The 17,153-nt window shown below is 42.4% G+C and overlaps 1 protein-coding gene across 2 annotated transcripts in view; it reads left to right on the top strand.

Annotated features, from left to right (window-relative positions):
* Window positions 1-16,638, top strand: part of dok1a (docking protein 1a) — a 68,187-nt gene extending 51,549 nt beyond the window's left edge. For both annotated transcript variants that reach the window (XM_083636345.1, XM_083636344.1), the window contains exons 6-7: window positions 2,337-2,506; window positions 11,241-16,638. In XM_083636345.1, coding sequence (XP_083492471.1) covers window positions 2,337-2,506; window positions 11,241-12,230 — 1,160 coding nt within the window. In that variant the 3' untranslated portion in view covers window positions 12,231-16,638. The remainder of the gene's footprint in view (window positions 1-2,336; window positions 2,507-11,240) is intronic.
* The last annotated feature ends 515 nt before the right edge of the window (window positions 16,639-17,153 follow it).

Below are 17,153 nucleotides of genomic sequence, written 5' to 3'. Positions count from 1 at the left end.
TGTCCACTGTGCCCAAGCTTACCCTTTTAAAACATCTGAATAACAGACAAGTAACTTGTTAACTGATAACCTATTAAGCCACTAACAGTTTGACTTAAAGGGTGATTTACACAACCTGAATATTAATCTTGTTATACCTATACAGAGACACTATGAATGTACCATGTGGAGTATCTAGTGACAGTTAGGATTTTACATTAATTTCATGACAAATGGTTCAAATTCTGGCCTTGTGCTTATGCAGACCAGATTTATGACTACCACCACTACTACAAAAGCATTGGCTTTTCATTGTGACAACCAATTACTTAGATCACCATTCAGGAACAGTTTGTTTAATCCTATCCTCACTGAGCACATCTATAACCATGATCAGAAGTGTACAGTAGAAGCAGCACACTATCTTCATCCAATGGACTCGGAACACCACAAAAGCAACACCTCAGTAAGCTGTCCACTCATGGCTAACACATCTAAGCTTATCAGGAAGCTAGGATTTGAAATTATGACAGTTTGCCTAGAAAAAGTCCATTGCTTAATAAGCCTCTTTGACAGCCACCATTTGGCTTACCACCACCACTGCTACTTACTACATATTACTTACTGCAAACTTGGTACACTTGTGCACATATCAACTCTGACTAAATGTGCAATTCAGTGTCTATATTATCTGACATATAACCCCCAAGTCACCAGAAGCTTGGACCCCGCATCGCCGCTTGCGGCTATATTTATTCTTCTTCTTCTTCTTCTTCTTCTTATTATTATTATGCATTTATTATTTATTTATATTAGATGGATTACCATATAGATTATATTATTATTATTATGTATTTATTAATCTGATATTAGCTCATTTACTAGTACAGCTTTAGATGACAGAGATCTAGCCCCCTATCGTTGCATCGGCGCTGTTTCTAGGCCGAGTGCCTGGCGCAGCGCAAATCAGTGGGCGTGGACCAGCGCACTTGATATCGTCGTGCTGGCGCTACATGCAGCCAAAGCATTACAACCACGCCTTTTAAGCGTAAAATTATGCACCGTCATGCTCATTGGATAACTGCAATAAACGAATCGCACGCTTGCCTTTTTAGCTCCAATTCCAGTGGTCCCGCAAAACCAGACGAAAGCCAAACGCTCTGCCCCCCCCCCTCCCTTCATCCAGTCTGTCTGTCTCCATTATAGGCTATTATTCCATATCATTATGCTTCTCAAACCAATCTAACTGCAGTTTAAATACTGCAAGCATGTAAATACGCTACACTATAGCAAGATCAAAGTGAAAAGAATGTTCTAAATGCATCGGATAGAAAAATATAGCCTATCCCTATATGATGAGATTCATTTTATATTGGTGAAAGTTTGTCCAGAACGATATCGTTTTCTCTCCCCTGCTGCAGGTAGAATGATGCACATAAATATACCCTACATTATGTAAAGTCATTGCATACATGTGTTTTTATTGTAAAACTAAATGTGAAGTAGGGCCAAGTTATTGGAGCGGACATCACAGTATAGCACATGACAGAAGCGCGTTCCGCTGTCACTTATCTAAATCACGTTAAATCCACAAGGGATATATATAGGCTCAAGAGGACATATATGTTTCACATAGGGTGGTGTTTCATTTCGATGTTTTATTTGGTCCAATATTGAAATGTTCTACAATTGCAGGTTGTCTTACCATTACACATTATTTTAGATCTACCTTTTATATCTATTTCGGCTCATTTGGTTGCTATTTAGTAGCGAAATGGAGGACCCAATTGCATGCTGGGACATTCACAGGCAGTAAACTTACAACTGCTATTTCCTATGGGAAGCTGGGTGCTGCTATGTGTTGTGTCTGTCTGAGCGAGGGAGTCAGAGAGAGAGAGAGAAGGGTGACAGAGAAGAGGCAGAAGAGCACTGGCGCACTGAATAGGCCTGGTTTCAGAGAGAGACAGAGAAGGGTGACAGGGGAGAGGCAGAAGAGCACTCCTTGACACTGGCACACTGAATAGGCCTGCTTTTCAAAGGCGCAAAGCGCTAAATGTACGCCAGCTCGGAAGATATCAGTAGGCCGGTATTTAGCGCCGACACGTAGGGGCCTTAATGATATGTTATATATTAAGGTAAAAAGTTTGCACATGTTTGCACAGGCTTTAAAAAGTCAAATTGAACTTGTTGAAACCTGCAGAAACCTTGCATGTGCATGTGTAGTCTTTTGCTCTGTCGGTTGTTGTGTATATTTGTATTCCATTACTGTTAGCCAACTGTAGCATTGTTTCCATTGTGTTAGCAGTATGACACACTAGGGACTCACGAGATTCTCCCACCATCTTGTCTCCATGCAGCATGTGAGTTCTGGGTGGTGGTCCAGCAGACGGATGCAGCAGCACGCTGTGGCCTGCAGGGAGGATACTGGCTGCAGGTGCAGCAGGAGGCACTGGTGCTGAGAGATCCGCAGAGGAGGAACATTAAGGGATGGCCATATAGACTGCTGAGACGATATGGAAAAGATAAGGTAAAACATATTTTTAAAACTACATGGAGATTGTAGGACTATTTTCCTAGGAGACTATATATATATATTCATTCATTCATTTATTTATTTATACAGTATATAAGCAACAGATCACGACAGGCCGTGGTATATGCTCATTATACCACACCATTATAACACACCTGCTTCGCCCAACACCGTAGGACACAACATTGTCAGACTAAACTCCGGCTGACACCCCAAAAACCTACAATCCGCTACAGACAAATGTATATTGTTTGTTTATTAACTGGCCCCTGGCCTTATCATTTCACGAAAGTGGCCCTTGGGCAAAGCAAGTTGAGTATCCCTGGCCTATAGGCTGCTGTGGGAGGGTTGTTATGGTTCGTTACTTCCTACAAGTACAGAGTTGACACATGTTGCTAAATAGATTTGATCATAGTCCACAGTTTGTCTCACGTTGTGCTTCTTTTTGAATGTAACAACAGCTAGCTACCTAACTTTGGCTAATGCTGGTGCTAACGTTAGTTAACGCGAATGTTTCCATTTCGCTAGGCAGCTAGCGGACATTGCTATCGCCGTTAGCTAGCGGCTAACTATAACTGTTAGAGAATGGAATTTGACCACTCCTCATCCACAATATGATAATTATAACAGCTTATATAAACCAAATGAATGAAACCATGAGTCCAGGAAGTGTCTGATAAAAGTATATTTAAAACCATAACATTATCCTATAAACTGCATTTATAGAAGAGACTGAATCTCAATGTACCATCTGATCAATGTACAGAGTCCAAATATTCAGTAAAGCCTGACAGTTTGACATATGCTTTATAGGCAAATGAAGGCAGAGAGAAACAGAGAGAGGAGGGTGGTGGGGGTAAATGTGTGTGCGTCGTGCAGTCTGACCTGACTTGGAGCCTACAGGGCTCCTGTCTGTATCAGCAAATGTTCCTGTTTCATGGCCATTGTCATGCTGAGCCCTCTTAAGGCCAGAGCAAAGGGGAGAAATCTCCTGCTTGATAAGCTAGTTATGTGTCTCTGCATTGTGCAAATATGCATTTGTGAGATGTCTTATGACTAATGACTCATAGCATTAATTATGTGTATGCAATTATAGCTTATAGCTTATTGATTAGGAAATGCCCATGGAACTTATATTTTCTCCAACAATAACTGTGTGTGTGTGCGTATATAAACAGTATATATATATAGCAATATATATATCTGTTGTGTCTGTATATATATATATATATATATATATATATATATATATATATATATATATATATATATATATATATATATATATATATATATATATTGCTATATATATATATACGCACACACACAGTTATTGTTGGAGAAAATATAAGTTCCATGGGCATTTCCTAATCAATAAGCTATACGCTATAATTGCATACACATAATTAATGCTATGAGTCATTAGTCATAAGACATCTCACAAATGCATATTTGCACTATGCAGAGACACATAACTAGCTTATCAAGCAGGAGATTTCTCCCCTTTGCTCTGGCCTTAAAGGGATAGTTCTGTTTGTTTGAAGTTGGGTCCTATGAGGTACTCTCATACAGTCAGTGCACTGGGTAAAGCACTCTGGACGCATCGCGCACCGAGATAGGAGAACTGCACTCCAGCTGCAACAGGCACAGAGCGCTGTCTGCTGAGTGTGAAGGGGGCCATGAGCAAAAACGTAGAAAACAACAGAAATAATACATAAAGTGCTTCCATACTGCTCACCTGGCATAATGCAAGTCTCCACAAGCCCTGAGATGCTAAGTTGACTTGAAAATATGTAATTTACACCCTGTTTTTAGCTAAAATCGTCACTATAGCAAGGTTGTACCCTAGTTGTTGTAATTTCAGCTGCTAGCTCCAGTGACGATTTCAGCTAAAAACAGGGTGTAAATTACATATTTTCAAGTCAACTTAGCATCTCAGGGCTTGTGGAGACTTGCATTATGCCAGGTGAGCAGTATGGAAGCATTTAATGTATTTTTTCTGTTGTTTTTTCTGTTTTTGCTCATGGCCCCCTTCTCACTCAGCAGACAGCTCTCTCTGCCTGTTGCAGCTGGAGTGCAGTTCTCCTATCTCGGTGTACGATGCGTCCAGAGTGCTTTACCCAGTGCACTGACTGTATGAGAGTACCTCATAGGACCCAACTTCAAACAAACAGAACTATCCCTTTAAGAGGGCTCAGCATGATAATGGCCATGAGACAGGAACATTTGCTGATACAGACAGGAGCCCTGTAGGCTCCAAGTCAGGTCAGACTGCACGACGCACACACATTTATCCCCCCCCCCTCCTCTCTCTATTTCTCTCTGCCTTCCTTTGCCTATAAAGCATATGTCAAACTGTCAGTCTTTACTGAATATTTGGACTCTGTACATTGATCAGATGGTACATTGAGATTCAGTCTCTTCTATAAATGCAGTTTATAGGAGAATGTTATGGTTTTAAATATACTTTTATCAGACACTTCCTGGACTCATGGTTTAATTCATTTGGTTTATATAAGCTGTTATAATTATCATATTGCGGATGAGGAGTGGTCAAATTCCATTCTCTAACAGTTATAGTTAGCCGCTAGCTAACGGCGATAGCAATGTCTGCTAGCTGCCTACCGAAATGGAAACATTTGCGTTAACTAACTGTTGTGCCTCTATGGTCAGCCTGCAGCCAAGATAGATTTTTATAATCAATAAAAAACTGTTAAACTGCTGTGATTCCAAAAAAGAAATTGTCATCGTGGGAGATTTTAATATAAATTGGGATCACAAGAAAGACAGAATAAATATTAAACTAATCACAGACAGCTTGACAGCTTTAACTTAACTCAGCTTATTGAACAGCCAACCAGATTAACACATCGTTCAAAAACCAAAATTGATCTACTCTTCTCAAATATCCCGGTCAGAATCACCAAGATCTACAACCTCCTGATTCGCCTCTCAGACCACAACATGATACTGTTTTCCCAAAGACTTAGTAAACAATGCCTCCGTAGCTCACATACTCATTAATTTGACAGCTCAGCAAATTCTAACTTTATCCCAAAGAGCCAACAACCCGAACTCGAAAAAGCCATTAAGGAGCTAAACTGCATGGGACAACTTAATTACCTGTGACAATTGTAATCTATGCGCCAACTTCTTTCATCAAAAAATCAAAGATGTCCTGCAGTCCTTCTCCTGGAGAGGGAGCCCTAGGAAAAGGAACCCCATTTCCCTCCCTTGGGTCAATAACAACTGCTTTCAGCTAATGAAATGTAGAGACCAACTGCTCAAGACATCACTGGAATCTGGTCTCATTATAGATCATCAAAACTTCACTTCAGCTAGAAATAAGGTAATTTAAGCATTACGGAAGGAGCAGATTTCTTTATAAATATAATTGTGAACACCAAAGGTAATTAAAAAAAAGGCACGAGATTAACAAACTATCTGGCCGACAGTTTCAACGGGATAAAGACCTAGAACTAAGGTGAAAAATCCTGCCACAGTGGCAGCTGAATTTAATTATTTCTTCATAAATTCAGTTAAAGATATTACACTACTCTTCACCACATCGCATTCGACTGTGTCTACCATCGATTGTATCCAGCCCATGTCTACCATTGTTGGTACTCAGCCTGTTTTCACTATAAATGAAATAACTGAAACAGAGGTTGCAAAAATTATCTGTTCTCTTAACAAATCTCAAGCAAAGGATGACTACGGTCTTGACACAAACTTTCTAAAAACTCATACAAAGTCTCTGACCTGCCCTATCAGACACCTAAAGCTATCCATAAATCAGATGTTAAGATCTACAGACCAATCAGCATCCTCCCTGTAATCTCCAACATAATAAAACAAATTGGTGGTTAAGCAACTAATTGAACATCTCAACAACAGCCCCACCGCGCTGCATCCAATGCAGTTTGGCTTCCGCGCTCACCACTCCACGGAGTCGGCTATAAATACAGTATGTTTATTGAGAAAGCAAAGTGTCTTCTGGATAAAAATGGATGTGTGGAGCTGTCTTCCTTGATATATTAAAAGGGCTTTTGACACCGTTGACCGTAGACCACCAACTAGCCAAGCTGTCCCGTTTAAGATCAAAGTGAAAAGAATGTTCTAAACGCATTAGCTAGAAAAAAATAGCCTATCCCTATGTCATGATGAGATTAGATTGGTGAAAGTTTGTCCAGAATGATATTGTTTTCTCTCCCCTGCTGCACAGGTAGGATGATGCACATAAATATAGCCTACATTATGTAAAGTCATTGCAGAAATGTGTTTTTATTGTAAAACTAAATGTGAAGTAGGGCCAATTTATTGGAGCGGACATCACAGTATAGGACATGACACTAGAACCGCGTTACGCTGTCACATCTAAATCACGTTAAATCTGCAAGGGATATATATAGCCCAAGGATGACATATATGTTTCACATAGGGTTGTGTTTTGATTTCGCGATTTTATTTTGTCCAATATTGAAATGTTCCACAATTGCATGTTGTGTTAACATTACACATTATTTCTAGCTACCTTTCTATCTATTTAGGCTAATTTGGATGCTACTTATTATCGAAATGTATTAGCCCAATGCATACTGGGAGATTTCACATGTGTGGCTTTGTGCCTGTCTGCTGTCTGATGCGCGAGTGAGTGAGAGAGAGAGAGAACCGGCAAACTTTTTTTCCAGCAGTCGTATTGTGCCTGTCTGATGAGCAAGAGAGAGGGAGTGACACAGAGAGAGGGGGGACAGAGAGTTAGATGGCAGAGGAGAGCTCCGCGCAACCGGCACACTGAATAGGCCTGGTTTTGAAAAGCGCTAAGCGCTAAATTAACGCCAGGGCGGAATATATCGTTAGGCCAGTATTTAAGGCCGAAACGCCCATTCTGGCCTATTTTGGCACTGCGCCACGCCTGTTTGGTGTAAAGCGCATTTCAGGGCCTAAAGCCATGTTGATATCTTCCCGAGGCAGGCGCAAGGCACGTTTTTTTGCGTTTAAGGCCAGTTTTTGCGCCTAAGGCCTCCTGTGGGAGAATAGGGCCCCAAGTGTAGCTCTGATGGCATCTTTGTTTTTTAGCAGCCGAGTGATCTCGTAACGGGACAAGCCCCGTCTTTTATTGTCACACGAACACCACAACACATGCATGCGGCCACAACACACTCATGCTGACGGTGGCCGGTGAAAAGTGTCCTCTGCATTTAACCCATCCAGGCATGTCCTTTCCTCCGGGGGGCAGGCCAGGAGCAGTGGTCGCTTTCTCGTACAGCGCCCGGGGACCAACTTCGGGTGTTGTCGTCACTGGTCGGATGATGATGACGATCTGATCTTCTGCATGTTTTTAGTGGGGGGGTTATATACGGAGGAACCCCCTGGGGGAGCACGGGGAGAACATGCAAACTCCACACAGAGAGAAAAGCCCTTACGACGAGATACCCCACCTGGGCAGTAGGCACTGAAGATATGGGGGGGAACACAACCACAGCGCCCACAGTGTCCCAGGCGAGAATCGAACTCAGGACCTTCTGACTGTGAGGCGACAGCTCTACCACTGAGCCACCGTGCCCCCCCCCCATGAGTGATCATGCTCAGAGTGGAGTTCCATCTGGTGGACACATCTTGGATTAGATGCTCAGGCTCTTGTCTTCTCTCTGCTTATTCTCGTTGCAGTTCTCCTGCATTTGCTGGACTATGCTTGAAATGTCCAACCAGTTTGCGGCATTTTGCCAATACATTCTCAAAACCACTGTCACGGATTGACGTTGTAATCGTCCTCTGTATACTATGTGTTGGTATGGCATGATTTTTGCTGCTGCTATCATATTCCGTGCACTGTCTGTACCGATTGTCATCACCTTCCTTGCAATGTCCCATTGCTCTGCTACTTGCTGGGCACATGTTTCTGCATAGTGTCGTTCTTCTGTATGTTGAATGGTTAAAGCAAACGTGCCATCTGGGAGTTTTTTTAAGTAAAACGAGCCATTTAGAAGCGTGTTGCCATCTTTCTTTTCCATGTCTGAAACATACAGGAGATGGGAAACCGCTGCGACCGGCTTGACTACAAGTACGGGTCCGTCGAAGGGACAAAATAGCGGCATGTGATTAACGCAATGAAAAAATAATTTTGTTATGGCCGCGTATATATATATATTGATTGATTGATTGATTATTTTATTTGGTCTCCCTTAGGAGAAACTTGTTGTGGACGACAAGCTCAAGCTGCAGCATACAGATAACAGTAGCAGTGATACAAACAGAAACACCAGCCCATCACCATGGGCATCAACACATCTACTATAACATAAAATTTATCATGACAGTTATCATGACATGACATGTGACATCATCCCCACACACATTTAGCATCCACCCACATTCCCACCCTGGATGTGCCACTCACCCACACACACACATGCACAGTTGCGCATATATATATATATATATATATATATATATATGAAGTGAGTGAACCTGATGACGCATACCCGCGAAACGCGTTGTTCACTGAATAAATCTCAGTAAGTCAATTCAAGTTACGGCTTCGTCAGCTCACCCGCATGGTTGCTCTTTACACTTCCTGAAAGTTTCAGCCTGATCACACGTAAAATGGCATAGCTGATAGATGCATCCATTGATTGCAGAAACATAGTGCCAGCATTTTATTTTGGCGACCAGGATGCAATAGATATAGGCCCCTATTCTCCCACAGGCCTTCGGCGCTAAAACGGGCCTTAAACGCAAAAAAACATGCCTTGCGCCTGCCTCGGGAAGATATCAACATGGCTTTACGCTGCCAAATGCGCTTTAGGCCGAATGGGCGTGGCGCAGTCCCAGAATGGGCGAGACTAGGCGTGTCGGCGCTAAATACCGGCCTACTGATATCTTCCGACCTGGCGTAAATTTAGCGCTTTGCGCTTTTGAAAAGCAGGCCTATTCAGTGCGCCGGTTGCGCGGAGCACTCCTCTGGCTCCCCTCTGTCACCCTTCTCTGTGTCACTCCCTCTCTCTTGCTCATATCAGTCTGACAGGCACAATACGACTCTCTCTCTCTGACTCCCTCGCTCAGACAGACACAACACGTCCCATAGAAAAAATAAGTTGTAAGTTCACTGCAATGTGAATGTCCCAGCATGCATTGTGCTTCTCCATTTCGCTACTAAATAGCACCCAAATGAGCCAAAAACCTATATTAAGGGAGGATCTAAATAATGTGTAATGGTAACACAACCTCCAATTGTAGAACATTTCAATATTGGACCAAATAAAACATCGAAATGAAAACACCACCCTATGTGAAACATATATGTCCTCCTGGGCCTATATATACCCCTTGTTGATTTAACGTGATTTAGATAAGTGACAGCGGAACGCGCTTCGGAACGTGCTTCTACTGTCATCTGCTATACTGTGATGTCCGCTCCAATAACTTGGCCCTACTTCACATTTAGTTTTACAATAAAAACACATGTATGCAATGACTTTACATAATGTAGGCTATACAGTATGTATGTGCATCATCCTTCCTGCAGCAGGCGAGAGAAAATGATATCTTTCTGGACAAACTTTCACCAATCTAATAGGCTATATTTTTCTAGCTGATGCATTTAGAACATTCTTTTCACTTTGATCTTGCTATAGTGTAGGGTATTTACATGCTTGCAGTATTTAAACTGCAGTTAGATTGGTTTGAGAAGCATAACAATATGGAATAATAGCCTATATATGGAGATAGACAGACTGGATGAAGGGAGGGGGGGCGGCAGAGCGCTTGGCTTTGTCTGGTTTTACCGGATTTGTCCAGGAATTTGAGCTTAAAAGGCAAGCGTGTGTCTCTTTACTGCAATTCTCCAATGAGCGGACTATGCATAATTTTACGCTTAAAAGGCGTGGTTATAATGGTTGAGGCTGAGTGTAGCGCCGATACCAAGATAGCAAGTGCGCTGGTCCACGCCCACTGATTTGCGCAGCGCCAGGCGCTCGGCCTAGAAACAGCGCTGATGCAACGATAGGGGCCATAGAGAGCCAAAGTGGAATGTCACTTCCTGCTTTAGCACTTTCACTTTAGCACTTTAGCATTTTCATCCGCCATTTATTTTCCCATAGATACGGCTCAGCTATATTTAGAAACAGGAGAGACCACATAACATTTCACTCCGACCAAAATGTTAAAAAAAATCACGGATTTAAAGAATATTTTTCTGTGTTGTTTTTTTAAGTTTTGGTCGGAGAGAAATGTGCTATGGTCTCTCCCGATTCTAAATATAGCTGAACCGTTTGGTTTGACGAAGTAAAACTATTTTTATAAGCATTTTATTAAATGTCCATGGGAAAATAAATGGCAGATGAAAATCTCTGGTACAGTGCTGAAGCAGGAAGTAGGCGGTCACTTTGCCTCTCTATAGGGAGATGTAAAAAGATACAGTACCACAGGAAGTCGACCCACCAAATTAGTTTCAGGATATGTGTCTTTGGAATCCCAATATACCCTTTTCACAGCAACTGTTTTGAGGTGGTAAAGCAGTAAGTTAAGCAGGTATATCCAATACCAGTAATGGTTCCATTCCATTTAGGTGTTCCAGTGTCAGGGCCTTCATTAATGTCATTGGTTACACCTGCTTTACCACCTTAAAACAATGAAAATGTTGCAAAAAGGGCCTATTGTTTGTTATTCATTACAAGCTATACATTAAATAGTTCTTTTTTGTGTCTCTGGGTTTTCTCATCACTAGATGACCTTATCCATTGAAGCGGGTCGACGCTGCGACTCTGGGCCTGGGACATTCACTTTTGAGACAGGGCAAGCAAATCAGATCTTCTCTCTCATTGAGAATGCCATCAAACAACAGAAGGCTTCAGCTGTCACTTCTTCAGCCAACCAATACCAAGAGGCCGAGAAGGTTATGTTGACCAACCGACTTCCTCATTCCCCTCTGCCCAAAATACCTGACATGACAACTATGATGGCCATTCTGGCAAATGAACCGAAAGAAGAATTCAAGAAATTGACCAGCTCTGAGGAGAGTGTGTATGCCCTGCCAGCTGATTCGATTGGCTCCTTATCATTGGGTGAATGTGTGTACACTCAGCTTGTGGAAATGTGCTCTTCCAAAGCTCCTGTCTCCCTCCTGGCTCTCCCAGTGGTACCGACACATTACAGCCCCTCTGCCAGTCAGCCCAGTGGCCAGTCACAAGCTGTATATGCCGACCCAGTCGATTTGATCCACTCCGTACCTAAACCTGGAGTGACCACCGATGTGTACGTGGACCCTGGAGTGACCACCGCTGTGTACGTGGACCCCGCTAGTTATCTTCCAATCAACCCCCCCTCCTCTACCACTGTAACAGATCCCATCTACTCTGAGGTGTATGACAAAATCAGCTCAGTCCCAAATAAAAATGATGAACCTATTTATACCAAGCCTGTGAGCGGGTTGGAGAGAGTGTCTGGTGAGAATGATAGCAAGACAGACCCGTTTGCCCACCTTTACGCGCAAGTCTGCAAAACAACACCTCCCATCAGCTCTTCCACCTCCTCCTATCCCTCTAAGAACATGGCCTGCTCTGCCTCTTCATCCCCTGCTTCATCCACCTCCTATGTTCCATCTTCTGACACCATCCCTTCCTCCTTTGCCTCCTCTTCCTCAGTCAGCATCAGTACCACCACAGCCACAGACCAATCCCTCTCTGACGTCATCTATGAAAACTTGGGCATCATTTAGCACAGCGTTGATTGAACTTTATTTGTGGGGAATCACGTTGTTGAAAGGCATTTTTTTGCATGCATTTGATTTGATTTGATTTGATTTGATACTTTATTGTCCACCATGGTGGAAATTTTTCTTTGGCTTCTCTTCCCATCAAGATACATTGTGCACAGTCAGCACACCATAAAACATAAAGACATAGAACATAAAACACACATGTACAAGTTAAGACAGATAGTGCAAATAAACATATGATTCCAAATACAAACACCTAACTAAAAATGGCTTCCTACCTATCTAAAATACCAGTCATATACCTACCTACCTAAAATATTACAAATACAATACCTAACTAAAATGGCTTCCTAATTCCTAACTATCTAAAATACCAGTCATATACCTACCTATCTAAAATATTACATAGCGCAGCAGTGACAGCACACAGGACAGTTCATTTATTTAATGACCGTATGGCACAGGGGATAAATGAGTTTTTGTAAATGTTCCGGTTGGCCCTTGGGACCCTGAATCGACGACCGGATGGAAGCAGCTGGAATGCAGAGTTCAGTGGGTGCGAGGCATCACCACTGATCTTCCTTCCTTTCCTGATAACAGCCTTTTCAAAAATGTTGGAAAGCTGTTTTTGTGTTTTGCCAACAATTTTACTTGCTATTTTAACTATTCTAGAAAGTTTGTTTTTGCTCTTTACGTTCAGGTTGCCGTACCAGGCGGTCATATTAAAAGACAGGACTGATTCGACCAGACTGCTGTATGCCGTTTGGAGAATGTGTTGGCTGACACCAAAACTCCTCAGCTTCCTGATTAAAAACAGACGCTGATTGGCTTTCTTATATATATAGTCTGTGTTCTCATTAAAGGTCAAAGTCTGGTCAAAGATTGTCCCCAGATACTTGAACTGTTTGACCTTTTCCACAGGCTGGTTACTGAGCATGATAGGGACCATGTTACTTTCCCCTGGTTTTGTTTGCATAATGAGTTCCTTTGTTTTGGACACGTTAATTTCTAGTTTGCATGCTCGGCACCAGTCCTGCAGTGCAGTGGCCTGCTTGAGGTATGCCTCTTCATAGATGGCATCATCTTCCCTAAGAAGACCAACAAGGGCCATATCGTCTGCGTATTTAAGCAGCTTCAGGTTACAGTTATTTACACACATCATGTTTACATAAATTGAGAACAGCAGTGCGGACAGTACACAACCTTGGGGTGCCCCAGTGTTTAAGACAAGTTCATCTGAGTACAGTCCGTTCATCAGGACTCTCTGAGGGCGGTCCGTTAGGACTATTTTGTAAACTAATCTTATTTAGGCCTATCCTGTATTTGTACTATAATTTTTCTTAGAAATTCATATATTGAAAAAATTGCCATGCGAGGGTCATAAACCGTACAACAACCACCTGCTAAGACATAATTGAGAACAGATCCATGACATTTTCCAGTAAATTGTCAGAGCATCCCGGTGGCTCACCTGGTAGAGCGCAACCGCAAAGGCTTAGTCATTTGTGCAGCTGACCCGTGTTTGAATCCGACCCATGGTCCCTTCCACCTTTCCTGTCTGCCTACTGTCATATCAAATAAAGGAAAAAAATGCCAAAATATTGTAGTTGCTACTTTCACATTCAATTAAATTTACTGAACTGTAAGTGAACCTGCGACCCAGAATTGAGCCTAGTTGAGTAATTTCAGGAAGTTGAAGCCATGCAAACAACAACAAATGACAGGCCTGGCTTTATACAAGTTTTGAACTGGGACCTATTTTGATCTTCATCTAATGCCAAATTTTCCCACCTAGTCATTTAAAGGCCCATTCCGTCGGTTCTGGCGAGAAATAAATGTGCACAAAGTGTTTTTTATTGGCAATGAGTGTATGCGCCTTGACGTAACTTAAAAATGGCGACCAGGGGCGTTTCTCTCCGATCAGCCGTTCAGAAGATACATGGAAATACCGCAGTTTCGAAGGGGTTAGCATTTCCCGCCACAGCTAGAGGATGTGATGTCAGCGCGTTCACGAGCCTGCCTCTTGTCCTAGACGGCTAACAGGAAATGGCTAACGTTACATTCGTCGCTAGCTGCTAGCAAAAGGAAACAACAACACAGACTCCAGAAAAAGTCCACACTAAATAAATATATATTTATCTAATGAAGCCCGTCTGGCCAGACAGCAGCAATGTGACCGACATCGGGGGGAAACTAGAGTCAGGACTGTGTTTTCAGTTCATGAAGGGAACTTGCTGCTTGTAGCTGTAATGTGGTTTTGACCAGATAACGTTAGCTGCTTGCTAATGGATTTTCAAGATTCAAGATTTTTATTGTCACTCCATAGTACAAGTATCTGACCACCTGGTCAGAAACTCTGCTAACATTACCGTCTTGTGTGAAGTAATGCAACCCTAATGTTACTACCGTTATGCTTATGGTCATGGAACATTGTTTGACTGCAGTTAGCTGCGGTGGTGAGTCTGCCTATTATAACCATAACGTTAGCTTGATGCTATACGCGGAAATTACCACCAGCCCCACTAATAACGTTACTGTCTTGTGTTGATAATTAATCTAACAGTCGGAAATATGCCTAACGTTAGCCTACTGTCTGTTATGCTTACGGTACATTGTTTGATTGTTCAGTTTGGTAAACTCCAGGCATTACACGGTACCGGGGAGCAGGCTATTTCTTGGCTTGTGCTAACGTGAGTATCCACTTCCCCGCAGCCAACGCAAGCCAAAACACGACCAAACATGTCACAATAACGTCCCCTAATTCATCCAGAATCCTTCCTGGGCATTTCGAGGCTGATCTGACCGATAAATTGTCCAGGTTGCCGTTTTCAAGTGACTTTTATGAGTTAACGTTACAAAGCAACCAACAGCTCTGCTGTGCTTGTGCGCGTGCGAGTATGGTGCCCGCGCGTCAGCTCGTTCACTGCTGCCTGCAGTTACTCTAACGGCCACTGGCGTCAGTAACAGTGACAATTGACGGAATGGGCCTTTAAATACTGATTATAATTTATTTTTGGTATTTTTGTCCGGGGAACCCCCACCCCCCTCTGCCCAGACGGATCTTTCGCCGCGGGGTACGGGAAGACAACAGCGATTGACCCTAGGCTGTGACGTCATTGAGATGGGCGGTCAGTGAGTTTGAACTGTGAAAAATGGATTATATCGTGGATTATATCATGGAAATTTTCACTGATCTGAATAAGAGAAATGGACTAAGTTGAGAATCCAGAGACTTGAGGAGTTGGTGCAGCTTTGCACCCCCCGTAACCAAAACATTTATATTCTAATCTGGATTCCCCCACCTGCCAAGGACGCCAAGGATACTGCAGCAATTCTTTCCCCTGACATTTTCGTCTGCAACAGCGCTCACCATACCCTCACCCCTCCCCCGCATCCCATGGACACCTGTTGTTGACTTTTTGGTCTGTACATCACGAGGCTGTCTCCATAGCAACTTGCTGTGTTATCGCGCTCTACAACTGTGCAGAGACTGCCGTGACCCTGAAAGGAATTCCAGGCATATTGCACACACACAGACATTTTGGACATTTCGGGCCCACATATACACACTCACAAACACACACGCACATCCCACCCCATCCACGATCCTCTTCCCCCCACCCAAACCCCCCGCCATGTTAGACCTTATAGCTTTCTTGCATCCCCCCCCCCCTTTTCCTCAGATACATCCATCTGGCGCTGTATTGACAGCGAGCCACTTGCGTTTGTTGACGAGCTAGTTTGCAACGGGGCGCTGCGCACGCGGCGACTCGGCAGAAGGGAGCAGATGGTCTTTTGGAATCTGTACATATTGCAACAAATGGATATGTATTGTATAATATTGAAGTGTGCCTTTATTACTTTTCAAACTAGTAATAATGTTACTATAATTCTGAAGTGTGCCTTTATTACTACTCTCAAACTAGTAATGATGTTGTAATAACCACTACTGCCTGATGTTAACCAAAGTGCCCTTCTGGGACATGTATTAAACTGATTGATTGATTATTATACATATATACTGTATATATGTATAATTGTATATATACAGTGCTGTGAAAAAGTATTTGCCCCCTTCCTGATTTCTTCTTTTTTTGCATATTTGTCACACTTTAATGTTTCAGATCATCAAACATTTAATTCAAAATTCAACATCAAAATTGTAATATTTGACAAAGATAACCAGAGTAAATACAAAATGCAGTTTTTAAATTATGAGTTTCTTTATTAACCCTAGAACACTAACGTCGGGTGATTTTCACCCGGACAATTGAATTCACGTGATTTTCATTGTCTTGCTGCTGTGTGAGGTGGGCGGGTCCTTGGGTACCTTCAGGATGCTCACTGACGTCATTGAATGTAGGTTTGTTTCCCTGCTCCCATTCATAGTTTTTTCTACCGGCTACGTGTTCAGGTGATTTTCACCCGACGTTAGTGATAGAGGGTAAAATATCTTCGGGGTAGTTACAATGGTATTGTGGTGACTTTTTTTTTTTTTCACCACACAAGTCCCATGAATGGGTGGACCGAAGGAGAAGTTGGGAGCTCCTGTTTTTTTTTTTGGGGGGGGGGGGGATTTTTTTTAATAACGATTACCTCATTTTTCCCGAATTTGACATATTTTTTATAGTGTCCCCCATAATAAACTTTTTTGTGTTTTTTGTGATATTTCACATTTAAAAACAAAAGAAGAGTACCTTAATTTGCCATGTATTGTTGTACTTTAAGATATTTTGATGAGAAGTATGTTTTATGGGGTATATTGCATCGGGTGAAATACACCCGACGTTAGTGATGGTGTGACTTTAAATCACGTTAGTGTTCTAGGGTTAAGGGAAAAAAGCTATCAACCCTACCTGACCCTATGTGAAAAAGGAATTGCCCCCCCTTAATAAATCAACCGATTAACCAATTATTTTTTAA

This window comes from Poromitra crassiceps, assembly GCF_964638095.1.
Source record: "Poromitra crassiceps genome assembly, chromosome: 4".
Classification (NCBI taxonomy): Eukaryota; Metazoa; Chordata; class Actinopteri; order Beryciformes; family Melamphaidae; genus Poromitra; species Poromitra crassiceps.
This window is presented reverse-complemented; position numbering and strand designations above follow the sequence as displayed.